This window comes from Rhinopithecus bieti, unplaced genomic scaffold (assembly GCF_001698545.2).
Source record: "Rhinopithecus bieti isolate Rb0 unplaced genomic scaffold, ASM169854v2 scaffold_83527, whole genome shotgun sequence".
Lineage (NCBI taxonomy): Eukaryota > Metazoa > Chordata > Mammalia > Primates > Cercopithecidae > Rhinopithecus > Rhinopithecus bieti.
The window spans coordinates 1,530,660-1,554,682 of NW_016837625.1; the positions used below are offsets into that span (position 1 = coordinate 1,530,660).

At 37.1% G+C, this 24,023-nt stretch overlaps 2 protein-coding genes across 5 annotated transcripts in view; one reads left to right on the forward strand and one right to left on the reverse strand.

Annotated features, from left to right (window-relative positions):
• On the forward strand, positions 1 to 23,137 carry JKAMP (JNK1/MAPK8 associated membrane protein). Of its 4 annotated transcripts, none has more exons than XM_017865858.1 (7): positions 1 to 151; positions 2,353 to 2,476; positions 3,338 to 3,492; positions 10,981 to 11,187; positions 15,058 to 15,239; positions 18,644 to 18,720; positions 21,613 to 23,137. In XM_017865858.1, exons 3-7 carry the CDS (start codon positions 3,431 to 3,433, stop codon positions 21,829 to 21,831), a joined length of 747 nt encoding a protein of 248 aa, XP_017721347.1. In that variant the 5' UTR covers positions 1 to 151; positions 2,353 to 2,476; positions 3,338 to 3,430; the 3' UTR covers positions 21,832 to 23,137. The 4 variants fall into 4 exon arrangements, with proteins under 4 accessions (XP_017721347.1, XP_017721345.1, XP_017721346.1 ...); XM_017865856.1 differs by having other exon boundaries at positions 2,385 to 2,476; XM_017865857.1 differs by having other exon boundaries at positions 2,403 to 2,476; positions 21,613 to 23,123.
• The window catches only part of CCDC175 (coiled-coil domain containing 175), a 63,306-nt gene continuing 61,590 nt past the window's right edge, over positions 22,308 to 24,023 (reverse strand). The window contains 3 exon segments of the mRNA XM_017865847.1: positions 22,308 to 22,427; positions 22,955 to 23,069; positions 23,071 to 23,093. Coding sequence (XP_017721336.1) covers positions 22,327 to 22,427; positions 22,955 to 23,069; positions 23,071 to 23,093 — 239 coding nt within the window. The 3' untranslated portion in view covers positions 22,308 to 22,326.

Below are 24,023 nucleotides of genomic sequence, written 5' to 3' on the forward strand. Positions count from 1 at the left end.
CTAAACCCGGAAGTGGGGGAGGAACCTCGGAGCGGTAGCCCAGGTTACTGGGAGGCGGAGCCGCCGAGCTCGCTGTGGCCCGGATGTTTGGTGCAGCTGCCAGATCCGCTGGACTAGTGCTTCCGGAAAAAAACCTTCAGGCGGCCCATGGGTGAGTGGTCGCCAAGATCCCGGGAAGTCCTGGTTGTTTCTGGTAGTCCTGGTTGCTTTCCTACACGGCTGGCCTCGGGCTCGGCTCTCTGTAGGCGGCCTTCGGCTAGAGGCGTAGGCTCGCCCCTTGACCCCGCCCGCCCTCGGGCCGGGCCCCGCACTCTTGCCGGGTTGAGGTGGTCTCTGTCGCCGACGGGCTGCCAGGGGAGGCGCGCTGTCTGCGGCGGAAAGGCCAGGTCTTTGTTGTTTGGTCCGAAATGTCCCTTCAGTCCCTTAGTTTAATGTGAAGGGAACACTTGCATGAGGGTTGACTTCAGAATTGAAAACGCGGGTGATAGTGCAGAAAAAACAGTAAAGCAGAAGCAAGTTGCTGCATAATTTGTCTCCTGCTTCAACCTCAAACGTAGATTTATAGGGCCCGTCACAAAGGAGCAAGACCGCTGCAAAAAAATAGAATCTTAAAACTTTAGCTATCATTCACTAAAGGAAATGAAAAGGGAAATTACACAGTCACTTGGAGCCTGGGTTTTGTTTAGTAGGTGATAGGCTGTTTATTTCAGTTCAGTTTATCATACTGGTTTTCAGGCCTTGGATTTTGAGAAACTTTAGATTATTGATATTCGCATGTATTTATTAAGCATCTACTAGATGTAAAACCCATACAGAAGTTTCCAATTCCTTAACTTCTGCATTCTTGAAAAACCTGAAACATAATTCGTTTTCATGTATTAATTTAGAACATTGTGATTACAATTGATTACAAAAAAAAAGCGCCCATTAAAGAGGCCAAAGGGTTTAAAAAGCTAAGTCCGAAATTTGTTAAAAGCGAAAATATTAAACTTGAGGAATTTTAATCAATGCTGCTTCTCTTTTTCTCTCAGCAGCATAAGGAGAAGGAAATAAAAAGTCTACTTGAACGTGAAAGGAGAGAGGGCGCTGTAGACCAGGCAGTCTAGATTGTGAATCCGTGAATAATTTGGGAAATGATTGTTCAAGAATAGTCAAAGATGCATACTTTTTCAAATTAATTCACATGTAGACCACAGTTTGTTTGTTTGTTTTGAAAAGGAGTCTCGTTCTGTAGCCCAGGCTGGAGTGCAGTGGCGCGATCTTGGCTCACTGCAACCTCCACCTCCTGGGTTCAAGCGATTCTCCTGCCTCAGCCTCCGGAGTAGCTGGGACTACAGGCGCGCCACCACGCCTGGCTAATTTTTGTATTTTTAGTAGAGACGGGGTTTCACCCTTTTGGCCAGGCTGGTCTCGAACTCCTGACCTCGTGATCTGCCCACCTCGGCCTCCCAAAGTGCTGGGATTACAGGCGTGAGCCACCTCATCCAGCCTGTTTGTTTGTTTTAATCCACATTAGATTGTAGGGTTTTGGCAGGAACTCTGTTTCTCCTTGGACTTTTAGTGGCCCCTAACCAGTGGAATCAAGCTCAGTGTATGTTTATTGGATGAATCAGTGAAGGAATGAAGGGAATCAGATGTCACTGATGAAGAAAACTCCTTCCATAATTTCTTCTTGTGAATAAGGTCAAAGACAACGTATTAGGTTCTTAGTTGTTGGGTTTTTTTTAAGTAAGGAATAGCAGCTTTTCCCCTAAGCCTTTAGATCAGGGGATTAATTTTAAGGCAGTGGTTCCTAAATATTTACCCAGTGACAGTCTTGATGAAATTTTCACTTATCCTCCACAAAAATAATAAAAGCTAAGACAATGTAGGAAGCTTTGTATAAAGGTAATTTGCGTACCTCTTCTGAAATTATGTTCTCTGCTTTTCCCATGTGAAAATGTGTTCTGTTATGAACATAGATGACAATTGTATGTCTACATGTGGGTGCTTAATGTCCTGACTGGGCAAAATAGAAGGTGGTGACCCTCTACTGGTGCTCTAATTTAAAAATATGTGTATATTTGAACTTTATAGTCAGTGAAACTCAAAAGTATCCTCTGATCATACCGGGTTAGGCCTTGAGTCCTGGGGATAGATCCTGCTCTGCTGGTTGAGGACCTCAATCATAAGGCACAGTATTAACAGCAAGGTTCCAGGATAACTGTCTGCAGTGTCACAGTGTAAAAAGAGAAATTTAAATTTAAAAATGCTTGAAGACTTTTGTCTAATATGTGTTATTTAAAATTTTGAAACTGTTATTTCTGCCAAGTGCTTCAGCTATTATTGCATTTTTTTTTATAATCACAAAAGATGTTACTATACTGGCATTTGTTTTTAAAAAGCTGTCGATATCCAACCAGCATGCCTTGGACTTTATTGTGGGAAGACCCTATTATTTAAAAATGGCTCAACTGAAATATATGGAGAATGTGGGGTAAGTCTTATGTTTGTGTCTTATTTCATTTTGTAAAATCTGTTTGCTTTTGAAATATTTTCACATGTAGAATATTTTTTCTTGTTATATCACTAATTTATAAAATAATATGGAGGGCCAGGCGCAGTGGCTCATACCTGTAATCCCAGCACTTTGGGAAGCCGAGGCGTGTGGATTACTTGAGGTCAGGAGTTCGAGACCAGCCTGACCAATATGGTGAAACCCCGTCTCTGCTAAAAATAGAAAAAAATTAGCTGGGCATAGTGGTGTGCGCCTGTAGTCCCAGCTGCTGGGGAGGCTGAGACGGGAGAATTGCTTGAACCCAGGAGGTGGAGGTTGCAGTGAGCCAAGATCGCACTACTGCATTCCAGCGTGGGCAACAGAGGGAGACCCCATCTCAAAAAAAAATAAAATAAAGAAATATAAAAGAATATGGAGGCATTAATGTAGTCACTGTTTATGTTGGCATTTTGATGTCTATTATTTTTTAAAACATTTAGTAATTTAATAATTTCTAATTTATGATTTAGTACCGTGTCTTGTACAGTAAGTTGAATATCATGAATCCAGAATATTTATCTGCAATTATTCTTATATAATGTTAGTAAATAGGTTTTTCATTGAATGTTAGTCAACTATTTTAGTAACTTAGTAAAAGGAATCTTTTAAGAGCATTGTACAAATATAGCACATACAATATAGATTTCTTTTTATTTTACTTATGTCTTTTTTAGTTCTAAAAGCTGCACATGTAAACTTAAATATTTAAACTGAAATGGGATGTCTTATAGAATGATTTGGGGGGGTGTTAATATTCTAAAATAATATCTGTACACAAAATACTGGTTTTATATATTGTAGGTATGCCCAAGAGGACAGAGAACGAATGCACAGAAATATTGTCAGCCTTGCACAGAATCTCCTGAACTTTATGATTGGCTCTATCTTGGATTTATGGCAATGCTTCCTCTGGTTTTACATTGGTTCTTCATTGAATGGTACTCGGGGAAAAAGAGGTTAGCACATTTCTATGACTGTATCTGGCTGGACTAATGTTGGAATAATTATCACTCAGAAGACCTTATTAAGTAATTCTGCCTCTTCTGTTTTAAAAGTGGTAAACATGTTTTTCCTTTATCTTCAGATTATTCTTAACTGTGACAAGAAAACTTAACAATAGGGCATGACTTAGTAATTTTTAAGGGAACTGTCCTTACTCCGTTTTACTCTCAATGATCTTGAAGGAATACTTTTTTACTTCTCAACTATAATCCTTATTGGTTTTCTACACAAAATTGGTTATGATGACAAGCTATTTATTGTTATGGAACACATTCTTTGTAATTTAATTTAATACTAGTAATCTAGTATGATATAGTTAAAAACGATATAGCTGTAACCTAATGCAGAAACTCATATTAACATATTAAATCAGCACACATTTACTAAGTACTGCATTTTATGTTTGAAAGATCGGGAAAGGAGATATAAAAATAACTGACATGGCTTATAGTCATAATCTTGTGGAGAAAACAAGTGTGTACATAATTATAAATCAGTCTTAGAAATGTAGTGGAAGAGTTATAAACAAAGTACTCTGGAGTTACAAAGAATGGAGAGATAAATTATGCCTGATGGGATCTGAAAGATTTCAAAAAAGGAACATTTTAGGCAGAGGAAACAGCATGAATAATGGCATAGAGGTATGAAATATGTGATCTGTGGTAGGTAGGAATAGAAGTAATCTGGGGTAGTCAAGAGTGGGTTGCAGATGAAGAAAAGTAATATAAAAGGGAGTAGGAAAGATAGGTTGGGGCCAGAATGTGAAGGTTCTTGATAAGCATGTGAACTTTAATCTGCTGGGAATGGGAAGCCAAATTCTGCGTTAGTACATTTCAGCCATCTGATTTTCTTTTAGTTCCTCCAGCTGTTCAGCTTCTTTCCTATTTTAGGTTCTTTCCCTTCCTCCAAACTCTTTCCGCTGTCTGAAATACTCTCTTCTTCATCTGACTGCAACTTGTTACCTAGCTACCTTCTTTTCCTTCTGATTTCAGTTTAAAAGTCACTCAGAAAGTTGAGTGCTTAAAACAAAACAACAACAACAACAAAACAAAGAGTGCTGTTAAAAGAGAAAAATAAGGAAGACAGCTTACTTTCTATGCTTTCCTTCTAGGCCTCTGGGCCTGTGGTGGGACAGGCAGTCTGAAAGACTTCTGAAATGCCTTCAAGGCCTTTTTCTCATTGTCTTGGCTATTAGCACTTGGCTCTCTTTTAGCCATGCTAACCTCTCTAGCAAGTTGTTGCTGTACAGCCTGGTTGAATTCCTCTCCTGAAAATGCTCTTTTCTTCTCTACCACATGACCAGGCTGCAAATTTTCCAAACTTTTAGACTCTGCTTTCCCTTTAAGTGTAAGTCCCAATTTTTAAGTCATTCCTTTGCTCCCACATCTATCTGATCATAGGCTGTTAGAAGCAGCCACAGCACATCTTGAATGCTTTGTTGCTTAACGATTTCTTCCACCAGATACCCTAGGTCATCACTCTTAAGTTCCACCTTCCACAGATGCATAGGACTTGGACACAATGCAGCAAAGTTCTTTGCTAGGGCATAATATGGATGACCTTTACTACAGTTCCTGATAACTTCCTTATTTCCATGTGAGACCTCATCAGCCTGGCCTTCACTGTCTATATTTGTCAGCATTTTGGTCACAACCACTTAAGGCTGTAAGAGGTTCCAAACTTTCCCTCGTCTTCCTGTCTTCTTCTGAGACCTCCAAACTCTTTCAGCTTCTGCCTGGTACCCAGCTCCAAAGCTGCTTCTATATTTTCAGGTGTCTTTATAGCATTGCCCTACCCTTCAGTTTCAGTTTTCTGTTAGTCCATTTGCGTTGCCGTAAAGGAATACCTGAGACTGGGTAATTTATAAAGAAAAGAGGTTTAATTGGCTCATGGTTCTGCAGGCTGTACATGAAGCATAGTGCTGGCATCTGCTTCTGGTGATGGCTTGAGGAAGCTTATAATCATGGCAGAAGGCAGAGGAGTACCAGTGTGAGAGGAGGCAGGAGGCAAAGGGGAACCACATGGTGAGAGAGGGAGGAGGTACCTCTTTCATTTTTATTTTTTTATGTTTTATTTATTTATTTTTATTTTTTGAGACAAGGTCTTGGTTTGACACCTAGGCTATATTGCAGTGGTGTGATCACTGCTTACTGCAACCTTGACTTCCTAGGCTCAAGTGATCTTTCCAACTCAGCCATCCAAGTAGCTGGGACTACAGGCGTGTACCACCATACCCTGCTAATTTTTTGTATTTTGTAGAGACAGGGTCTCTCTATGTTGCCCAGGCTGGTCTCGATCTCCTGGGTGCAAGCAGTCCTCCTGCCTCAGCCTCCCAAAGTGCTGGGATTACAGGTGTGAGCCACCATGAATCTTTTAAACAACCAAATCTCACATGAACTCCTAGAGTGAGAACTCACTCATTACTGTGAGCACAGCTCCAAGTCATTCATGAGGCTTCCACTCTCGTGACCCAAATACTTCCCACTAGGCCCCACCTTGTTGAGGATTACATTTCAACATGAGATATGGAGGGAATGAGCATCCAAAAAAACACTCTGTATTTGAGTGAATCATTTATTGGTGAAGATCTGGTGTATGGAAGTAGCATCATTTGATGTATATTTTAGGAAGAAAATTTCTGTGGAGGGTAGATTAGAGGTGAGATATTTAATAGAAGACTGTTGTCAAAGAAATAGACTGTGGTAGTTGGAATGGAAATGGAAAGGATGGTCCAGATGGAAATAGAATCAGCAGTTTTCTGGGGCCTACCTAATAAATCCAGGGTGGTTATTTACATTGGGAAAGCATTTATAATTTTCAGAATAATTTATAAAATACTTTTAAAATAGCATCTTTCATCCAGCTTTTAATTTCTGTTATATTAATAGAACGATGAGAGATGGGGTGAGAACGGAGATGTGATAAAGCTGAAACAGAATAATTGCCCAATCAATTGGCAGGAAGTTCTCAGCCCCAAAGTAGAGAAGAGCTAAAGGGCATAGGTATGTCTTCACCAAATGCGTTTGAATTTAGATATCAGCTGTGTTTTGAGGGAGAGACTTGAAGCAGAGACTAGAGGTTGGTTTGAGGGAAGGCAAGGAGTGACTAATGCTCAGACAGGAAAGGAGGTGGGTTTAAAAAGAGGGAGTTGTACAACTATGCTTTGCCTAGGAAATTGGTAACAAAGAACACAAGGGCCATCTCTTAACAATTTCCTGAAACTTTGCACTTACAGTCTGGATAGATTGGGGCTGGAGGTGTCTTAACAAATGTTCCTAAAAACTGGGGATAACCCCTGAACTGATCTGGAAGGATACATGGTTTGACAGATAGGTAAAATGTGTTTTGAGGTGGAGAGTGATGCATGCCCCGATGTGTGGAGACACAAGTGAATTTAAAGCCATTTAGCATGGCCAGGAAATATAGAAGAAGATGCTGGCAAGGAGTATTTTCCAGAAAGACAAAAGACTCAAAATTAGTTTAATGAGAGGAGTTTTAAAATTGTATTTCATTTTGTAAAGATGATATGATTGGCTGCAGATAGATTAAAAGAGAACATGACAAGAAGACCAGTAAGAACGTTATCAAAGTAATGGCAAGAAATAGTGAAGTTGGGATTTTGCCTCTAAAAATATTAATTCTATAAGGAAGCAAAATGTCAAATTACATAATGTGAATGTGTGTTTATTTATGTTTTCAGTGTTTTCATCTTTGTAAAATGGCACAGGAGTTTTGCTTCCAACAATGTGAGTTAATTAGGAGCTCCAAGTGACCTACCTGCATGAAATAACTAAAGTCTGGGGTAGATAAACTATGTGAGACATTGCTGGTCCCAGCTGGAGATGGAGAGGTCTCCAGGAACTCTTCTCTTTCAAAACACAAACCAACCCCCCTGAGTTAGGCCAGAGTGACAAGGCAGGCAGTTGGGATGAGAGGGTTGTCTAAGGTCAATTGCTGGTAGCAGCAGTGTTATCTGGATACTGAATCTTGGGCAGCCTCTGCCAAGACTAGACCCTCAAGGGCCTGAAGCCCAAGGTAGTAGTGGCCATAGCTGCTGGCAAAAGTAGCAGAGCTTCTTTGCTGGAAAGCTTCCCCATTCTCAATTTAACCCTATAAGACTCTTGCTCATTAAGATCTAGTAATGACCTCATAGTCTGTGGTTACTAAATAAAATAGCACTAGGACTTATTGGTAGATGCAACAAACAATATATTTATGCTCTCAAAGGACACAGATAATGGACTTTCACCTATGGGATATGTAACTGCTACCTATAAAGAAAGTAAGGATGTAGTCACAAGCTGTCCATAATAATAAGATTATTTGGAATAAACAGATGTATTGGGGGAAGAAAAGGAAACTTTTAGAAATGAATTTTTACTTTAAATTTTAAACTTTTAGAAAAAAATTTATACTTGCCAAAATAAAAAAAAAAAAAGGTAGTCAGCAGATTAAACAGTTGAAGATAGAATTAGTGAACTAGAAAAGAATGCATATAAATAATGGCATATAGCACTGAGAAAGAAGGAGATGGAAAATCAGGTGCAAGAAGGTGAGATCCATGTTGGGTGGATGTGGGAGTTGTGCAGGCTTAAAGTCTTACACTTCACAGGAGTCTCTCTCATAACAATTCCATGAACTTCTGGGGTCCTGCAAGTGACATGCCAATTACAAGAGTCAGTGAATTCAAAAAAGCCAAACCATGGTATCCCCATCAGGCATGTATAGTTCATTTATGGTTCTCCCCAGTCCAGATGTAATTTCCCAGTCAGGATCATTTGTATCATAAGTGGTGTTGCCTAGTAATATAGTTGACATTCTATCCTTATCAGGTTTCCAGAGGAAAAGAGCTAGAGAGTTAACTGAAGGCCAGATTCTCATGCACAGCATAAATGTTTTGTTAAGTTTTTGCCCATAGTATCTAATTAGGGTCTCTGGAAAAATAGAGACTATGAAGGAAAGCTGGTATTTTTTTTTTCCTGGCTGACATCCTGTGGAAAAACCTCCAGCTCTTCTGAACCGTCTTCTCTCCTCCTGCCTCCCCAGAGAGGCTAGAAATTCAGATTTCCACTGTCCTAACCTCTTTTTCGTTTCTTTTTTTTTTTTTTGTGATGGAGTCTTGCTCTGTCACCCAACCTGGAGCGCAGTGGTGTGATCTCGGCTCACTGCAAGCTCCACCTCCCAGGTTCATGCCATTCTTTTGCCTTAGCCTCCCCAGTAGCTGGGACTACGGGTGCCCGCCACCACGCCTGGCTAATTTTCTGCATTTTTAGTAGAGACGGGGTTTCACCGTGTTAGCTAGGATGGTCTCTATCTCCTGACCTCGTGATCCTCCCACCTCAGCCTCCCAAAGTGCTGGGATTACAGGCGTGAGCCAGTGCGCCCGGCCAAGGAGAGCTGGTATTTTAAGAGATACTGGCATGGCACATGTATACATAGGTAACAAACCTGCATGTTGTGCACATGTACCCTAGAACTTAAAATATTATAACAACAACAAAAAAAGAGATACTGGCTTCAGATTTTACAAAAATAATGAGAAACAGATTCACAGATCCCAGAAGCAAAACACATCCCAAGCAGAATAAATAGAAATTCACACCTACATGCATCATAATTAAACTGCATAATATTGAAAACAAAAGAGAAGCCATGTGGAAGAGAACCAAGGCATACCTGTTAACAGCCTTGGTTGTCCTTCCAGCCAACAGCCAGCACTTACTGCAGCCATGTGAGTTAGTCCTTTTAAATGCTGCAGCATGGTCAAGCCTCTAGACGAGTGCTTTCCAAGCTGATGTCATGTGGAGCAGAAAGAACTGCCCAGTTGAGCCCAGTCACATCACAAAATAGTGAGAAATGATCAGTGGTTCTTGTTTCAAGCCACCAGGTTTTGAGGTAGTTTGCTATGCAATGGAATAATGGAAATTATTCCACATAATGGAAAATGTTCAAGTAGAAAACTCAAAATCACCTATAGGCTAGATGTTAGAAATAACAAGACCATTTAATAAAAAGGTTGAGTATAAGATAAATATATGAAACTATTTCCTATATTCCATGTACAGTAAAGTATTGTGACATAGCTCAGACCAAGACAGCTAAGCTACATGGGATTTATCTGAGCACTTGACAAGCCAATTTTCAAATTTATATGGAAGAGCAAAGGGCCAGGAATAGCCAAGGCCACCAAAGAAGTAGAAAAAATGTATGTAACATCCAGAATTATGATCGTATTATTCTTCTGGCTCAGGAATAGATAAATGGACTCAAGAAACAGAATAGAGAGCCAAAACACAGACAATTAGATATGAAACTTTATATGACAGAAGTGTCATGGCAAATTAGTTGGGAGGGTAGGGTTGGGAAGAAGTACCTGTTCAGTAAAATGCTGCTGCTGGGACAATTGGCAATTCAAATGGGAAAAAGTAAAGTGAGATCCTACCTTACCTTAGACACAGAAATCTCTTCTAGATGAATTAAAGATAAATGTGAAATGCAGAACCTTAAAATTTTTAGAAGAAAATAGTGTGTGTGTGAGATACACACACACTATCTCAGGGTGTGGAAGGACTTTTTAAAACATTTAAACTGCTAAGTAGAAAAAAATAAAAAATAAAGCCCAGTCTATTAAAATTTAGAACATGTTTATAAAAAGGCTTCACAAAGAAAGTGAAAGTTGAGCCCACAGACTGAGAGGAACACATTTGCAACATATTTAACTAACTGCAGAATGGAGAAACAAATCACAGTATTGTCACACAGTGGAATCCTAATACAGTGGCAAAAATGACTGAACCTCAGCTGTAAGCAATAGCATGGATGAAAGTTGGAAATGTAATTTTGAGTGGAAAAAAATCTCAGAAGACTTCCATTAGTGTGATATCATTTTATAGCATTCAAAAATAAGCAAAACTAACCAGAATAGTTGTGAAGCATAAATACAATTGGGATAAAAACTTTCTAGAAAAAAATGATAAAAGCAGTTTGGTACATGGTTGCTTCTAAGGGAGAGACAGAGAAATGGATGGGGAGGAACAAAAAAGTAGTCATAAATTGTTGACAGTGTTCTAGTTATTGGGTAGGAGATGAGCTTATAATATTATAATTACTATACTTTATAACAAACATATGTTACCTACCATCTTTTATGTGCATATTAAGATTAAATGATACACAGATAACTAAGAAATTTTTAGCAGCAGTTTGGCAAGATACTAAAGATACAAGGTAGATCTAATTTCTGCTTTTCTGTTACACATTTAGATAATACTGCTACAGTGTTATTTATCCCTTTTGAGAATAAAAGGTTATACTCTTGAGTAGTTTTTGTTTGACTTTTCTTATATATTTAGAAATCTGTATCTTGACACATGTACATGTTTTATTTAAGCCTTTTAAATATTGCAGTTTTTCTAGTAATCATGCCTCTTTTCCTTCTCTAGTTCCAGTGCACTTTTCCAACACATCACTGCATTATTTGAATGCAGCATGGCAGCTATTATCACCTTACTTGTGAGTGATCCAGTTGGTGTTCTTTATATACGTTCATGCCGAGTATTGATGCTTTCTGACTGGTACACGATGCTTTACAACCCAAGTCCAGATTACGTTACCACAGTGCACTGTACTCATGAAGCCGTCTACCCACTGTAAGTGTTTATTTCAACTTAAGATCTTTTTTTTTTTTTTAAATCTCTGATAATTATTATAGATTTTATGGCCTTTGGAGACAAAAACAGGTGTGGGTTTGAGTTCTGGGTCTGCCAGCTGCTATATTACCTTGAACATGTAAACAGCCTCTTATAACTTCAGTTTTCTCATGGGTAAAATGGGAATAATGATACCTTATAAGGTGTCGTGAGGGTTAAATTAATCCACACATTCTCAGATACCGTATAACTTAGATATAGGAGGCACTTTATGGTAAATGGCATTATTAGAGAGTTTGGGTTAGTGTTTTTTCTTTTTTTCTCCCCAAATAAGTATAATTTCTATTAGAATGTTTTGTTTTAAAATAGTAAATTCATAAAATTCTGTATGCAATTATGCCAGACTATTCCGGTTGCAGAATTTTATGAATTTTGTAAATTCTAGAACTAGAAAATGAATCAAATTCATTTTGATATTTTTTGGGGAAAAGGGAAAATAGAAGTCTGGTATTTATATTCTTACAATTGTAGTAGGCTTTCAGTACATAATATGCTTGGGGAAATTAGTCCTTTTTGAGCAACTTCTTAATAATAAAACATCAAAACATAGACATGCATATAGGTACAAAACAACCAGATATAGAAAAATGAAAATCTTCTTTTCTGCCTGCCAGTTTTTTGTTTGTTTTTGAGACAGAGTCTTGCTCTGTTGCCCAGGCTGGAGTGTAGTGGCACAAGATCTCAGCTCACTGCAACCTCTGCCTTCTGGGTTCAAGTGATTCTTGTGCCTCAGCCTCCCCAGCTGGGATTACAGGCATGTGCCATTATGCCTGGCTAATTTTTGTATTTTTAGTAGAGAGATGGGGTTTTGCCATGTTGGCCAGGCTAGTCTTGAACTCCTGGCCTTAAGTGATCTACCCACCTTGGCTTCCCAAAGTGATGGGATTACATGCGTGAGCCACTGGGGCCTCTCACTGCCAGTTTTTAGGTATGACAAATTATTTTTATATAAATATGTTTTTTCACACACACACATATATATACACATATATGTAATATACATGCACACACACATATATATACATATATAGCTATAATTTTTTTTTTTTTTTTTTTTGAGAAGGAGTCTCGCTCTGTCACCCAGGCTGGAGTGCAGTGGCCAGATCTCAGCTCACTGCGACTACAGGCACCCGCCACCTCGCCCGGCTAGTTTTTTGTATTTTTTTAGTAGAGACGGGGTTTCACCGTGTTAGCCAGGATGGTCTCGATCTCCTGACCTCGTGATCCGCCCGCCTCGGCCTCCCAAAGTGCTGGGATTACAGGCTTGAGCCACCGCGCCCGGCCAATAGCTATAATTTTTACATAAAATACTATATAAAAGACTGATAATGTCCTTTTAGTTGATTCATTGATTCGTAGAGCTTAGCTCTAAGCATTAATTACCCTCTTGTCATATAACTCTCCTGAGGCCTTGCATAACTTAACATAGTCCTATCTGGAAAACTTAAGTGAAATGAATATTATATTTAAATAAGATATAAGGTAATCTTATTTAATATAAGATTACCTTATATCTTATTTAAAACAAAATCAGACTTATTTACCGACAGTCTCATTTATGTTACTTATACTAATATTTGTAAAGCCTATATTAGGAGGGTAAGAAAATACAAGATTGGAAGAGAAATGGCAAACAGGTACTACTACCAACCCTCATCTGCACCTGTAATAGTCACTTCTAATTTATTATAGCACTTTTTCTGCTGAATTGAGTGTAGGCTAAGAATCTTGTGGCAGCACTCTGTCAATCATAATCATCACACAGCTTCATTGATTAGGACATTTTCCATCTATTCACTATCCCTGAATCAAGATTGTTTCTTTGCTTTTATTCCTCAGCACCTTTACCAATAGTCATTGTAGAACAGCTTGCCTGCCTTGTTTTATTAATTATACAAAACAGTGATTTTTAAAATTATGAGATATTGTACTGTCTTATAGCATTGGATTTAGGCATATTATTTATTTACCTAACCATTCTAAATATAAATGTTTGGTCAGACTGGGCTAAGCATTTCTGAAGGTTGTAGGGCTACCACGAGTCATAGTAATTTTTTTTTTTTTTTTTGCAAGTCAACAAAAAGTAATAGCACACAATTACCAGAAACCTTTGGAACACTAGTGCATTGACAAATGAAGGCTGTTTTTCCCAATGTATGTATACCCTAGTTTCTTACAAATTGAAAAATACCACAGTACTTTACTGATAATTATAGTTTTAAGGGGAAACAGATTAGATGAGGCATGAAAAAACATGTAAGCTTCTATCATTATAACTTACTGCAAAAAATAACTTTTACGTTACTAAAACTTTAAGAATGAGTTATGGAAAATGGCAGTTATTACTGTTACAGCAATAATTAGCTTTAGTTTGTCAAATTGAAACTAACCCCACATGTAGGTGGCATGGATTGAAAGAGGGGAAGAGTGGAATGGGATGAGGTCTTCTGGTGGAAGGCAGGAGTGGGAAATGTAATCACTTCCACAAACTGGTTTCCTAGTTCATTTGGAGAAACAGGATGGTTTCCTCCTGATTAAAGTGATAATCTTTTTGGAGCTCTTAAGGAATTATAAGTTGTGGGAATGGACAGATTTTGTTTTGTTCTGCTGTTGATAGGAGGTAGCAAACAAGAGGAAACTAATTCATTAGAAGAGATAACACATGATGGTTTCCTCTTGATTAAAATCATCTTTTTTAGAGCTCTTAAGGAACTACAGGTTGCAGGAATGGATAGATTTTGTTTTCTTTTGATGTTGGTTGGGGGTGATATAACAAGACCCAAGAGATATCACCCAAGAGATCAAACATTTACTAATGTATTACCATACTGGACTGAACCTAAAAGCATCACAGAAACACAGGATTATGGTATCATTTTGCAGAAACACAGGATTATGGTATCATTTTGCTGTGTGGGTAGAAAGCATGTGGTCCGTGATCTGAAATGACTGCTGACTTCGTAGGACACTCCCCTGTATAGGGAGAGGGTTTGAGTAGCAAGATAGTAAAATTGATTTGAAAATACTCAGGAAAATTAAGATAGAACTGTGTGGATAAAAGTCCCGTTATTCAAAATAAATTACTAGAAGTCTGGTGACACAGAGCTCTTTCTACAGCTTTTTATTTCTCATTATAAAAGTTACATTAAAATGGGACATTTCAAAAACATAGAATAAAAGCACACACAAAATAAAATAATCTGTAATTCTATTCCATGAGATGATTCTGCTAAAAATTTTATCTTTCCAGTTTTATTTCTGCATGTGTATGCATACATTTTAAAGAATATTAAGGCTAAACTATGACATGCTATTTTGTAAGCTGTTGGCACTTAATATATTAGGCACAGTTAATTTTGTTAACATTTATTTCATAACTAGATTTTTATGTCTGCATAATATTGCAGCATGAATATACTATAAAATATAACCAGTTTCCTATAATTGAATATTTATTTTCTTCAGGACTTTATTATAAGTGTTTCAATAAAATCCTTGTACAGTAGGTTTTTTTATGTATCCCTGGTTGTCTCCCTTGGATAAATTTCTACAGGTAAAATTGCTGAATCAAAAGGGATAAACAGTTTTAGGATTTTTGATACATATTTCCAGACTGCCTAAGAAAGCAACCATTGTACCTTTGCTAGCAGTGTATGAGAGCCTGTTTGGCCAGCCTTCCGCCAATCTGAATATCCAATGGAGAGAGTAAATATGCTTTTAAACCTTTTTTAGGCTCTTTCATTTAAAATGATCAAGGATAAAACATTTTAAAACATTTTGATGTTACAAATTTTCTATTTTATTTTACAGATACACCATTGTATTTATCTATTATGCATTCTGCTTGGTATTAATGATGCTGCTCCGACCTCTTCTGGTGAAGAAGATTGCATGTGGGTTAGGGAAGTCTGATCGATTTAAAAGTATTTATGCTGCACTTTACTTCTTCCCAATTTTAACTGTGCTTCAGGCTGTTGGTGGAGGCCTCTTATGTAAGTTTGATGGGTACAGTCAAGTCAATGAAATATATTTATTATTGTATGCAGTAATATTTCCTCTAGATTTAACTTTGGAACTTTTTCCTTAAAATAGTTTGCTTAATCCTTTCTTTTTTTTTTTTTTTTTTTTTTTTTTGTTGAGATGGAATCTCACTCTGTCAGCAGGCTGGAGTTCAGTGGCGTGATCTCGGTACACTGCAACCTCCGCCTCCCAGGTTCAATTGATTCTCCTGCCTTGGCCCCTGAGTAGCTGGGACTACAGGCATGTGCCACCACGCCCGGCTAATGTTTGTATTTTTTTTAGTAGAGATGAGGTTTCACCATGTTGGTCAGGATGGTCTCGATCTCCTGATCTCATGATCCGCCCACCTTGGCCTCCCAAAGTGCTGGGATTATAGGCATGAGCCACTGCGCCCAGCTAATTTGTTTAATCCTTGAAAATAAACCTTAGTGTATGTTTTGCTAAAACGTATGATCAGTATTGTAAAGAAAAGTCATGGATTTCTTGGAATGGAATAAAATTCTCAAGAAATCAGTGACAGCTAATCAAAACTGATTTCTGTTTAGAGAATACTTTGCATTTGAAGCTTATGACCAAATTAGAAGATTTTAAAATCTAAGTATATCATAAGAAATAGAAACTGGTTTTATTTAGGAATTTATGAAAATTAGTTTTGATAATGTATACTGTTTATTATTAAGTAAGGTCTTAGGTTTCTAAGTTCATTTATGAAAACCTTTTATAGTAAAAGTCCTCAATATCTTTTATTTTAATGTAACCATTAATTCATTTGTTTAGTAATCATTTAGACCAAACTGTGACTCAAAAGAATAAGGAAAATTCACTGTTAAAAACCTCACATACAACCAGGAGATAAAGCAGGCAAGCCCAGTGGCTGAGAAAACGTAGTGTGGTTCTTTTGAATATGTGACATTGAATGTTCCAAGGATGTTGGACATCATCCTTTATATGGAGCTTGGTAATGGAATTTGGTAATATAGTTTAGGAATGTAATTTGGTTCAAGGTGATGGTGGGGCTTGAGGGTAAGACCAAGGGAACCAGAAATTCTGTTATCTCCCATATTCTGGTTTACAGATGAACTGTTTCATTTGGCCTGCACAGGATTCGAAAATCTATAGTTCCCTCTAGCTCCTCTCTCCCTGTTAGATTTGGCCCATTCCCTATACCTTCCTGGCTAGCCTCTGTGTCATTTGAGGTTGCCATTCTTGCCGTAGGGAATAGGTACCTGTTCTTAAAAGGATTTAGGCAGAAGAGTGACATGATTACATTTGCACTGTAGAAAGATAACTTGATACATGTGGAATTCTCTACCTATGGTAGCAAAACACTGGGAATGAGGAGCAGCTTCAAAGATAGCATTAACTAAGCTAGGTAACAAATAGAGGGGTTGAAGGAATGGGACAAGAATTTTATAAAGTAGCTTTTTGACTTAGTAACCAGTGGATGGATAAATGTGAATATTAGAAGAAGCAAATAGGTTGGTGAAGAGAAATGAATTCAGTTTCAGTATTCGTGGAATAGCCAAAAGATTATAGGTAGTTGTTTCTGCTAGGCTGGAAGAGTTAAGAATTGGCCGACCTCAAATCTGTAGGTTCTAGACTGCAGGTGGTGCTATTGTGTATAGCCTCTTGGCTATGAAATGGAAAAAAGGGAAACACTGTGAAAAGCAGGAAAACGTTTGGAAAGGTAACCCAAAGAGATGGCAGACAGCATTGCTTTCTATATTGTAGCTGCCTGTATTGAAAATAACTTTTCCCACAGTGAATGTTTTATCATTTTAACAAGCTTCCACTCAAAACACATTCATAGGGGACTCAAGGAGGTACTATTCATTTGCACCACCAACTCATAATTTTATGATGTTGAAAAGATGATAATTTTGGTTTGTAGGGATATAGCAAGTCTGAGCAAAGCAGAGCACCAGGAAGCTTCTGATAGCTTAAGATAGTGAAGGACTAGGGGTCTAGGGCATGATTAGGAATATGTCAGTGACAAACTTTTACCTGCTTGGAAATATTATGGAAGCTAGCCTCTAAGTGTGATCTGTATCTGAAGCACCAGGGGAACTAAAATGCATATCCCTAGACCCTACTCCAGACCTGGTTGCACAAAATCTCAAATTTTTTTATGCACTGGAATTTAAGAACCACTCCAAATCCTATCTCTAGCCTGGCACCTCCCTCTACTCCCCACAAATCTGGGCTTAGTCAGAAACTTCCTCTTTATTCCTTTTTACTGTATATGGCTTTTTACTACCAGGTCTTAAATTTATATCATTAGCAACATTGTTTAGCTATGTATTAGTTAAATAGAGTTTTGTTTTTCATTTTTTATTTTTTGAAAGGTTGATTGAGGACCTAATCACTGTCTATGAAATAAAAGGTTATAAATGTCAAATAAGTCATTTAGTTCTTTAGTACGTTGGAATCAGGCCTGTATAGATAATTAAGTTTCTGGCTGCCAAATCCTGAGTTAACATTTGAAATTGTTCCAAATGGGTTCTACTGCAATGTAGAATGATTAGTAGTTTCGTAAACTGAAGTCGTTTACAAATAATTGTATGAAAATAATTCAAAGATATTTTCTCAATTTGTCCATTTATTTTAGTGTGTTGTAAATTTGAAACATTTTAAGAGAAAAGTGGTGTTTTAGAGGAAAAAATTTGCTTAAAGTATTACTGTACTGTATTTAAAGTAGAGATTGCTGGAATTTTGATATTAAGAATACTGAATGATCTCTTTATCCTTTAAAGTTTATTGATAAATGACCTTTTCTAAAGATTAATTAAAGCTGAGTTACTCTTACAGATGACCTTTCTCAACTGAGGTTCCCCACCTGGACCACAAAACACAGAAAATTATTTGACCATTTTTTGAATTCTCCTAAGTTTAGTACATAACTGGCACTATTCTAGAATGCAGAGGAGGGAAGTTAATTATTTACATCCACTGGATGCCTTAAGGCAGGGTTCTTCAAAGCTGGCCCAAGGATAGTTTTTACATTTTTTTATGGTTAAAAAATCAAAAGACTTATATTTCTTGATGTGAAAAATGTATGAAATTTATATTTTACTGTCCATAAAGTTTTCATTGGAACACAGCCATGCCCATTCATGTATGTATTGTCTACGGCTGCTTTCCTGCTACAACTGCAGAGCTGGGTAATCGAGACAGAGACATGCAGGGCTAGAATCATTTACTATCTTGCCCTTTCCAGAAAAAGCTTGCTGGCCCCTGCCTGAGAACCTTAGGTTGTAAGTCTCACAGAACTGGTTGAGAAAGGATTTGACTCTAAGAATTACTATTTGAATTTATTTGATGGTTTATTGAGAAAATTTGTTTAATTTCCAACATAATACCAATGCTTCTCTTTCAGATTACGCCTTCCCATACATTATATTAGTGTTATCTTTGGTTACTCTGGCTGTATACATGTCTGCTTCTGAAATAGAGGTAGGAAGTCTTTTTTTCCTTTGTTAAAGACTTTTTTTGATAAATTTGACAAGTAAATATCAGAATAGTCCATATGATAAGATATAGTCCAACTGATTGTTTTAGTAATCTTTGGTTGATTGATGCCACTTGGTAGCTTTTGGCTTGTTAACTTTATGAAAAGTTGTATACCAGACTATATATTTCCCTGGGAAATTAGTGAAATAGTGAAGTAGTCAGGCTCAACTATCCAGCATGAAGGAGAAAAGTCGTTTCACACAATTTACCCATGTAACAAACATACAGTTATTGAAATGTTGAAACTTACTAACACTATTTTGAGAAAAACCATAAAAATGTTTTATATTTAGAACTAATTTTAAACTTTATTTTACAATGGCAACATAAACAGTTATCAATAATTGTGTGTTCCATATCCTTCTATGTTTTATCACAAATTTTATTTTCTTGATTATGGATGTTTACTTTTATCCCATAATGTTTGGGGGATTTGGAGCTAACATTAATAGCCACATTATTCTGATACTGTTCCTTTTTCATGGTATCCATTTTGTACCTCTAACTTTTTAATATTTTAGTGTAAGGCCACTATTATAAAGAACTCCTTTTTAAAAACTATATATGTCAGGCTGGGCGCGGTGGCTCAAGCCTGTAATCCCAGCACTTTAGGAGGCCGAGACGGGCGGATCACGAGGTCGGGAGATCGAGACCATCCTGGCTAACACGGTGAAACCCCGTCTCTACTAAAAAATACAAAAAACTAGCCGGGCGAGGTGGCGGGCGCTTGTAGTCCCAGCTACTCGGGAGGCTGAGGCAGGAGAATGGCTTAAACCCGGGAGGCGGAGCTTGCAGTGAGCAGAGATCTGGCCACTGCACTCCAGCCCGGGAGACAGAGTGAGACTCCGTCTCAAAAAAAAAAAAAAAAAAAACAAAACTATATATGTCTTTATTTTCAGAATATTTTTGGCCAAAAAAGTATCTTTTGACACATTTGTAGTCACTGGGTAGAATAGAACATCATGTCATAACGTTTATATTTTCAATATAAGCTATTGGTCAAAAACATGAACAACAAATGAGAAGTAGTAGTGTATTTGACTCTATATCTAGGGAAAAATGTATTCATTAAACTTTGAATCAAAATGGGCATTCTTGTACATTATTTGTTCATATGCAATCTGACATTTTCTTTCTAAAATAATTATGTGGCTCTCTACTGTTAATATATTACATTTAAATTATTGCTTTTAAATACGTTAATGGCTCTGATTTAAGAACTTTATTCTGAGGCCAATCCGAAGTGTCTTAGTACTCTTCCATCCTATACTTGCTAATCTAGGGCCTTTGAACTGTCTCAAACTACCCATGACAGTTGATATGTGCTTTGTCATAATTCATAACATAAAAGAAAACTCAACTGAGAGAAAATAAGTTGTAAACTATTTTGGAGTGGTTACTGTTGATGCCACTTTTTCTATTACCTTAGTAAGACAGTGAGTGGGGGAAAACATGTAGGAATCATAGTGACTTTTAGGTAGGATAATAGTGGAAGAACTAGACAGAATATTTTTATAGTGATTATTCAGTTGTTTTCATCTGTAGACGATCCTCATTTTTCCTTTGTAATCTTTAACCAGCATTGAAATATAATTAATTAAAGAAGATAGGCAAATTAGTTTTGGCACTTTTATCAACTCTAGGGAAAGATTTGAAGGAGGAAATAGTTGGATATTTGGATATTTGAATAAAATTAGGTTTTTGATTTTTTTTTTTTTTTTTTTTTTTTTTTTTTTTTTTTTGGCGGAGTATCACTCTATTGCTCAGGCTCGAACGCAGTAGTGCAATCTCAGCTCACTGCAACCTCCGCCTCTCAGGTTCAAGCAGTTCTCCTGCCTCAGCTTCTGAGTACCTGGGATTACAGGCGCACGCCACCACACCTGGCTAATTTTTGCGTTTTTAGTAGAGACGGGGTTTCACCATGTTGATCAAGCTGGTCTCAAACTCCTGACCTCATGATCCACCCACCTTGGCCTTCCAAAGTGCTGGGATTACAGGGGTGAGCCACCAGACCCGGCCTTGAATTTTTTCATCTTATCCATAGTTAAGAATTAGGCCTACACTGTTAAATTAGCTTGAACTTATTTGTTTTTCTGCCCTTGTGAATCTCCTATATAAAATGTTCACATACTTCAATTAGCATGAATCAGAAATGGGGACCTAAAGCAGGAATAGACAGCTTAGTACTGGTTGAGTTGATGAGCTGTTTAATGATAAGAGAAAGTTGGTAACTAACCTGTTGCAAATTATGTTTTAATGTGTTTATTAGCACATGTAGGTATTATTTTTGTATTAATTTCATTATTCTAGTTTCTGCATACTATACAGCTGTATTAAGGATTAAAAGAAAATCAGAGTGTTCATGTGTCATTTCTGCTCCCTTACTATTCATGCAGCAGGCTCCAGGAATGTTAGAAGTTAAGGAGGTTGGGTTTCTGTACCTCCTATTTCTCACCTGTAGATCCATAACGACCGTGGATCAGGCCAGGAAGAAAGCATATAAAGTGGAGTTTCCCTTCTAGTTTATATCTTTCTTTCAGAAGAAACTACAGTGTTTCCAGGAGTGAATGATGGCATAGACTAGGACTTCAGAGACATGATGACGTGGCTCTCGTCTGGGTGCCGCTACTGAGTGCTTATATGACCTTAGGAGCCTCACTTTCCTCATCTATAAAGTGGAGTGGCTAGACTGAGTGATTTCTAAAGTCTTTTTTAGCTCAAATATTTTATGATTCTGAGATTATAAATAATACATTTTACCTTAAAATAAATTATCCAGCTGATTTAGCCTGATAATCTGTATTTCTGTTTTCTTTCTTTTACAAAATTATATAGAACTGCTATGATCTTCTGGTCAGAAAGAAAAGACTTATTGTTCTCTTCAGCCACTGGTTACTTCATGCCTATGGAATAATCTCCATTTCCAGAGTGGATAAACTTGAGCAAGATTTGCCCCTTTTGGCTTTGGTACCTACACCAGCCCTTTTTTACTTGTTCACTGCAAAATTTACCGAACCTTCACGGATACTCTCAGAAGGAGCCAATGGACACTGAGTGTAGACATGTGAAATGCCAAAAACCTAAGAAGTGCTCCTAATAAAAAAGTAAATCAGTCTTAACATTGTATGAGAACTATTCTGTCATATATGGGAATAAGATTGTCAGTATATCTTAATGTTTCGGTTTGTTTTTGATTTGCTTATGGTTAGACTTACAGACTTGGAAAATGCAAAACCCCATAATACTCTGTTATACAGGGTAATATTATCTGCTACACTGGAAGCCCACTAGGAAGCCCTTGCTTCTCTCAACAGTTCAGCTGTTCTTTAGAGCAAAATCATGTTTCTGTGTACCTAGCAATGTGTTCCATTTTATGAAGAAAAACTTCAACACATGTAATCTGCACTCCTTAACAGTGGCATCATTGTGCATACCTGTTGTGTTTCAGTTTGTTTTTCACCTATAATGAATTGTAAAGACAAACATACTTGTGGGGTCTGATAGCAAACATGGAAATGATGTATATCGTTTTTTGTTATCTATTTATTTTCACCAATACAGTATTTTGATGTATTGCAAAAATAGATAATAATTTATATAACATGTTTTCTGTTTATAGACTGGTTCAAGACTTGTTTGGATTATTGTTCCTGTAAAGAAAACAATAATAAAAAGCTTAACTACATAAAATTTCAATGTTTTGACACTTAATTGTTGTTTGGCACAATAGTATGGAAGTAATTCAAAGTGGTAAATAGTTTCCTCTCATATCTCGGGTATGTATACATAGCATATTTTATTGATCCAGAGATACTTTTTATTTCACGTTGTGACATCTCTGAATTAGGATGCATCTTACAACTGATGGCTTATTAGATGTATGAAATACAGAAGATACACAGTATAAAAAGGGTTTTCCTGTGGTTGGTTTGTGGTTTGTGATAGGTTTTCTGTGATGTTTATGCTTTGAAGGCCTTGAGACTTATGGTCACAACCATGGAAGCAAAATGAAATTTTTAGCTCTTAACCTAACAACCTGACCATGTTTATCTGTTTTTATTGTTTAGAATTTTATTTATTTATTCTGCTACTTGGTGGAGGTTGTGTGAGTTAGTTAAATTTTAAATGTTTAAGACTTCTATTAACAGCTGCAAAATGTGAAAGCAAGTGCACTCACTTTTCCTGTAGTTGTGTTTGTCTTTTGAATTCACAGCAGTTGTATCCTTATTTTGTTCATTATTCTTTGTCAATGTATTTTTCTCAGTACATTTAACCACTGGGAAATGAACTCTTGGTACAAATGTGTTTCTTCTTTTCTGTAGGAATAAAAAATAAATGTAAAAATTCTATTTGTACTGCACATATGTTTGGGGGCTTATTAGTGTTCTTAAAATTCTGAGTTGCCCAAAGAATCCTCAACTGGGTAATTGTATAATCGGGATAGAGTGGGGAGGGTGTCATGTGTCTGATTACTAGGACTATATATTCTGGTCTACTTGGAGCCATTTTTACAATCTTTTTTTTCATATGTCCTGTTCTAGCAGAAAAGTATATATGCAAAAGAAGAAATTATAATTACAAGGCCTCCCAGGCAAATCGTTTCCAGAATACTTAATATATATCTGCATTTTAAATTTGCTTTGGTAAGAATAAGACTAGAACAACTCATAGCCACTGTAGTTGCTAATGTTACTAAGTAATTTGTTAAAACGTGGTCATAGAAATTTTAAAATTGACCCTTGTCTTAGCTCAGCTTTGTTAAGTTTTGACTTAGGCCCTTGTAGCACACCACAATCCTCATCACTACAGTGTATGGTAATTTTGCTAACCAGTCCTAAAGAGGTCATTTAAAAGTCAAAATACAGGTGGAATATCTTATATCCAAAAATGCTTGAGACCAGAAGTGTTTCGAATTTCAGGTATTTTCAGATTTTGGAATGTTTGCATTATACTTACTGTTCAGTATCCGTAATCCTAAAATCTGAAATCTTAAATTCTCCAAAGGAGTATTTTCTTTGAGTGTCATGTTGGTGCTGAAAAAGCTTTGGGTTTTGGAGCATTTTGGATTTTGGATTTTCAGACCAGGGATACTAAATCTGTGTTTTCTTAATTTGGGTCAGTTGATAAATTTAATAACTACTTTGTTATATATTTGTCTAAAACCATTGGTTTGTGAGACTACTGCACATTGAAGCCACCTGGAGAGATTTTAAAAAATAATGCCTGGGCCTCACGCCCAGAGATTC

What these genes read in the sequence shown, in the direction of transcription:
- JKAMP (XM_017865856.1), top strand. An exon ending in TGTTGGTGGAGGCCTCTTAT is followed by an intron (nt 15,240 to 18,643) that starts GTAAGTTTGATG and finishes CTTCTCTTTCAG; the next exon opens with ATTACGCCTTCCCATACATT. An exon ending in TGTCTGCTTCTGAAATAGAG is followed by an intron (nt 18,721 to 21,612) that starts GTAGGAAGTCTT and finishes AAAATTATATAG; the next exon opens with AACTGCTATGATCTTCTGGT.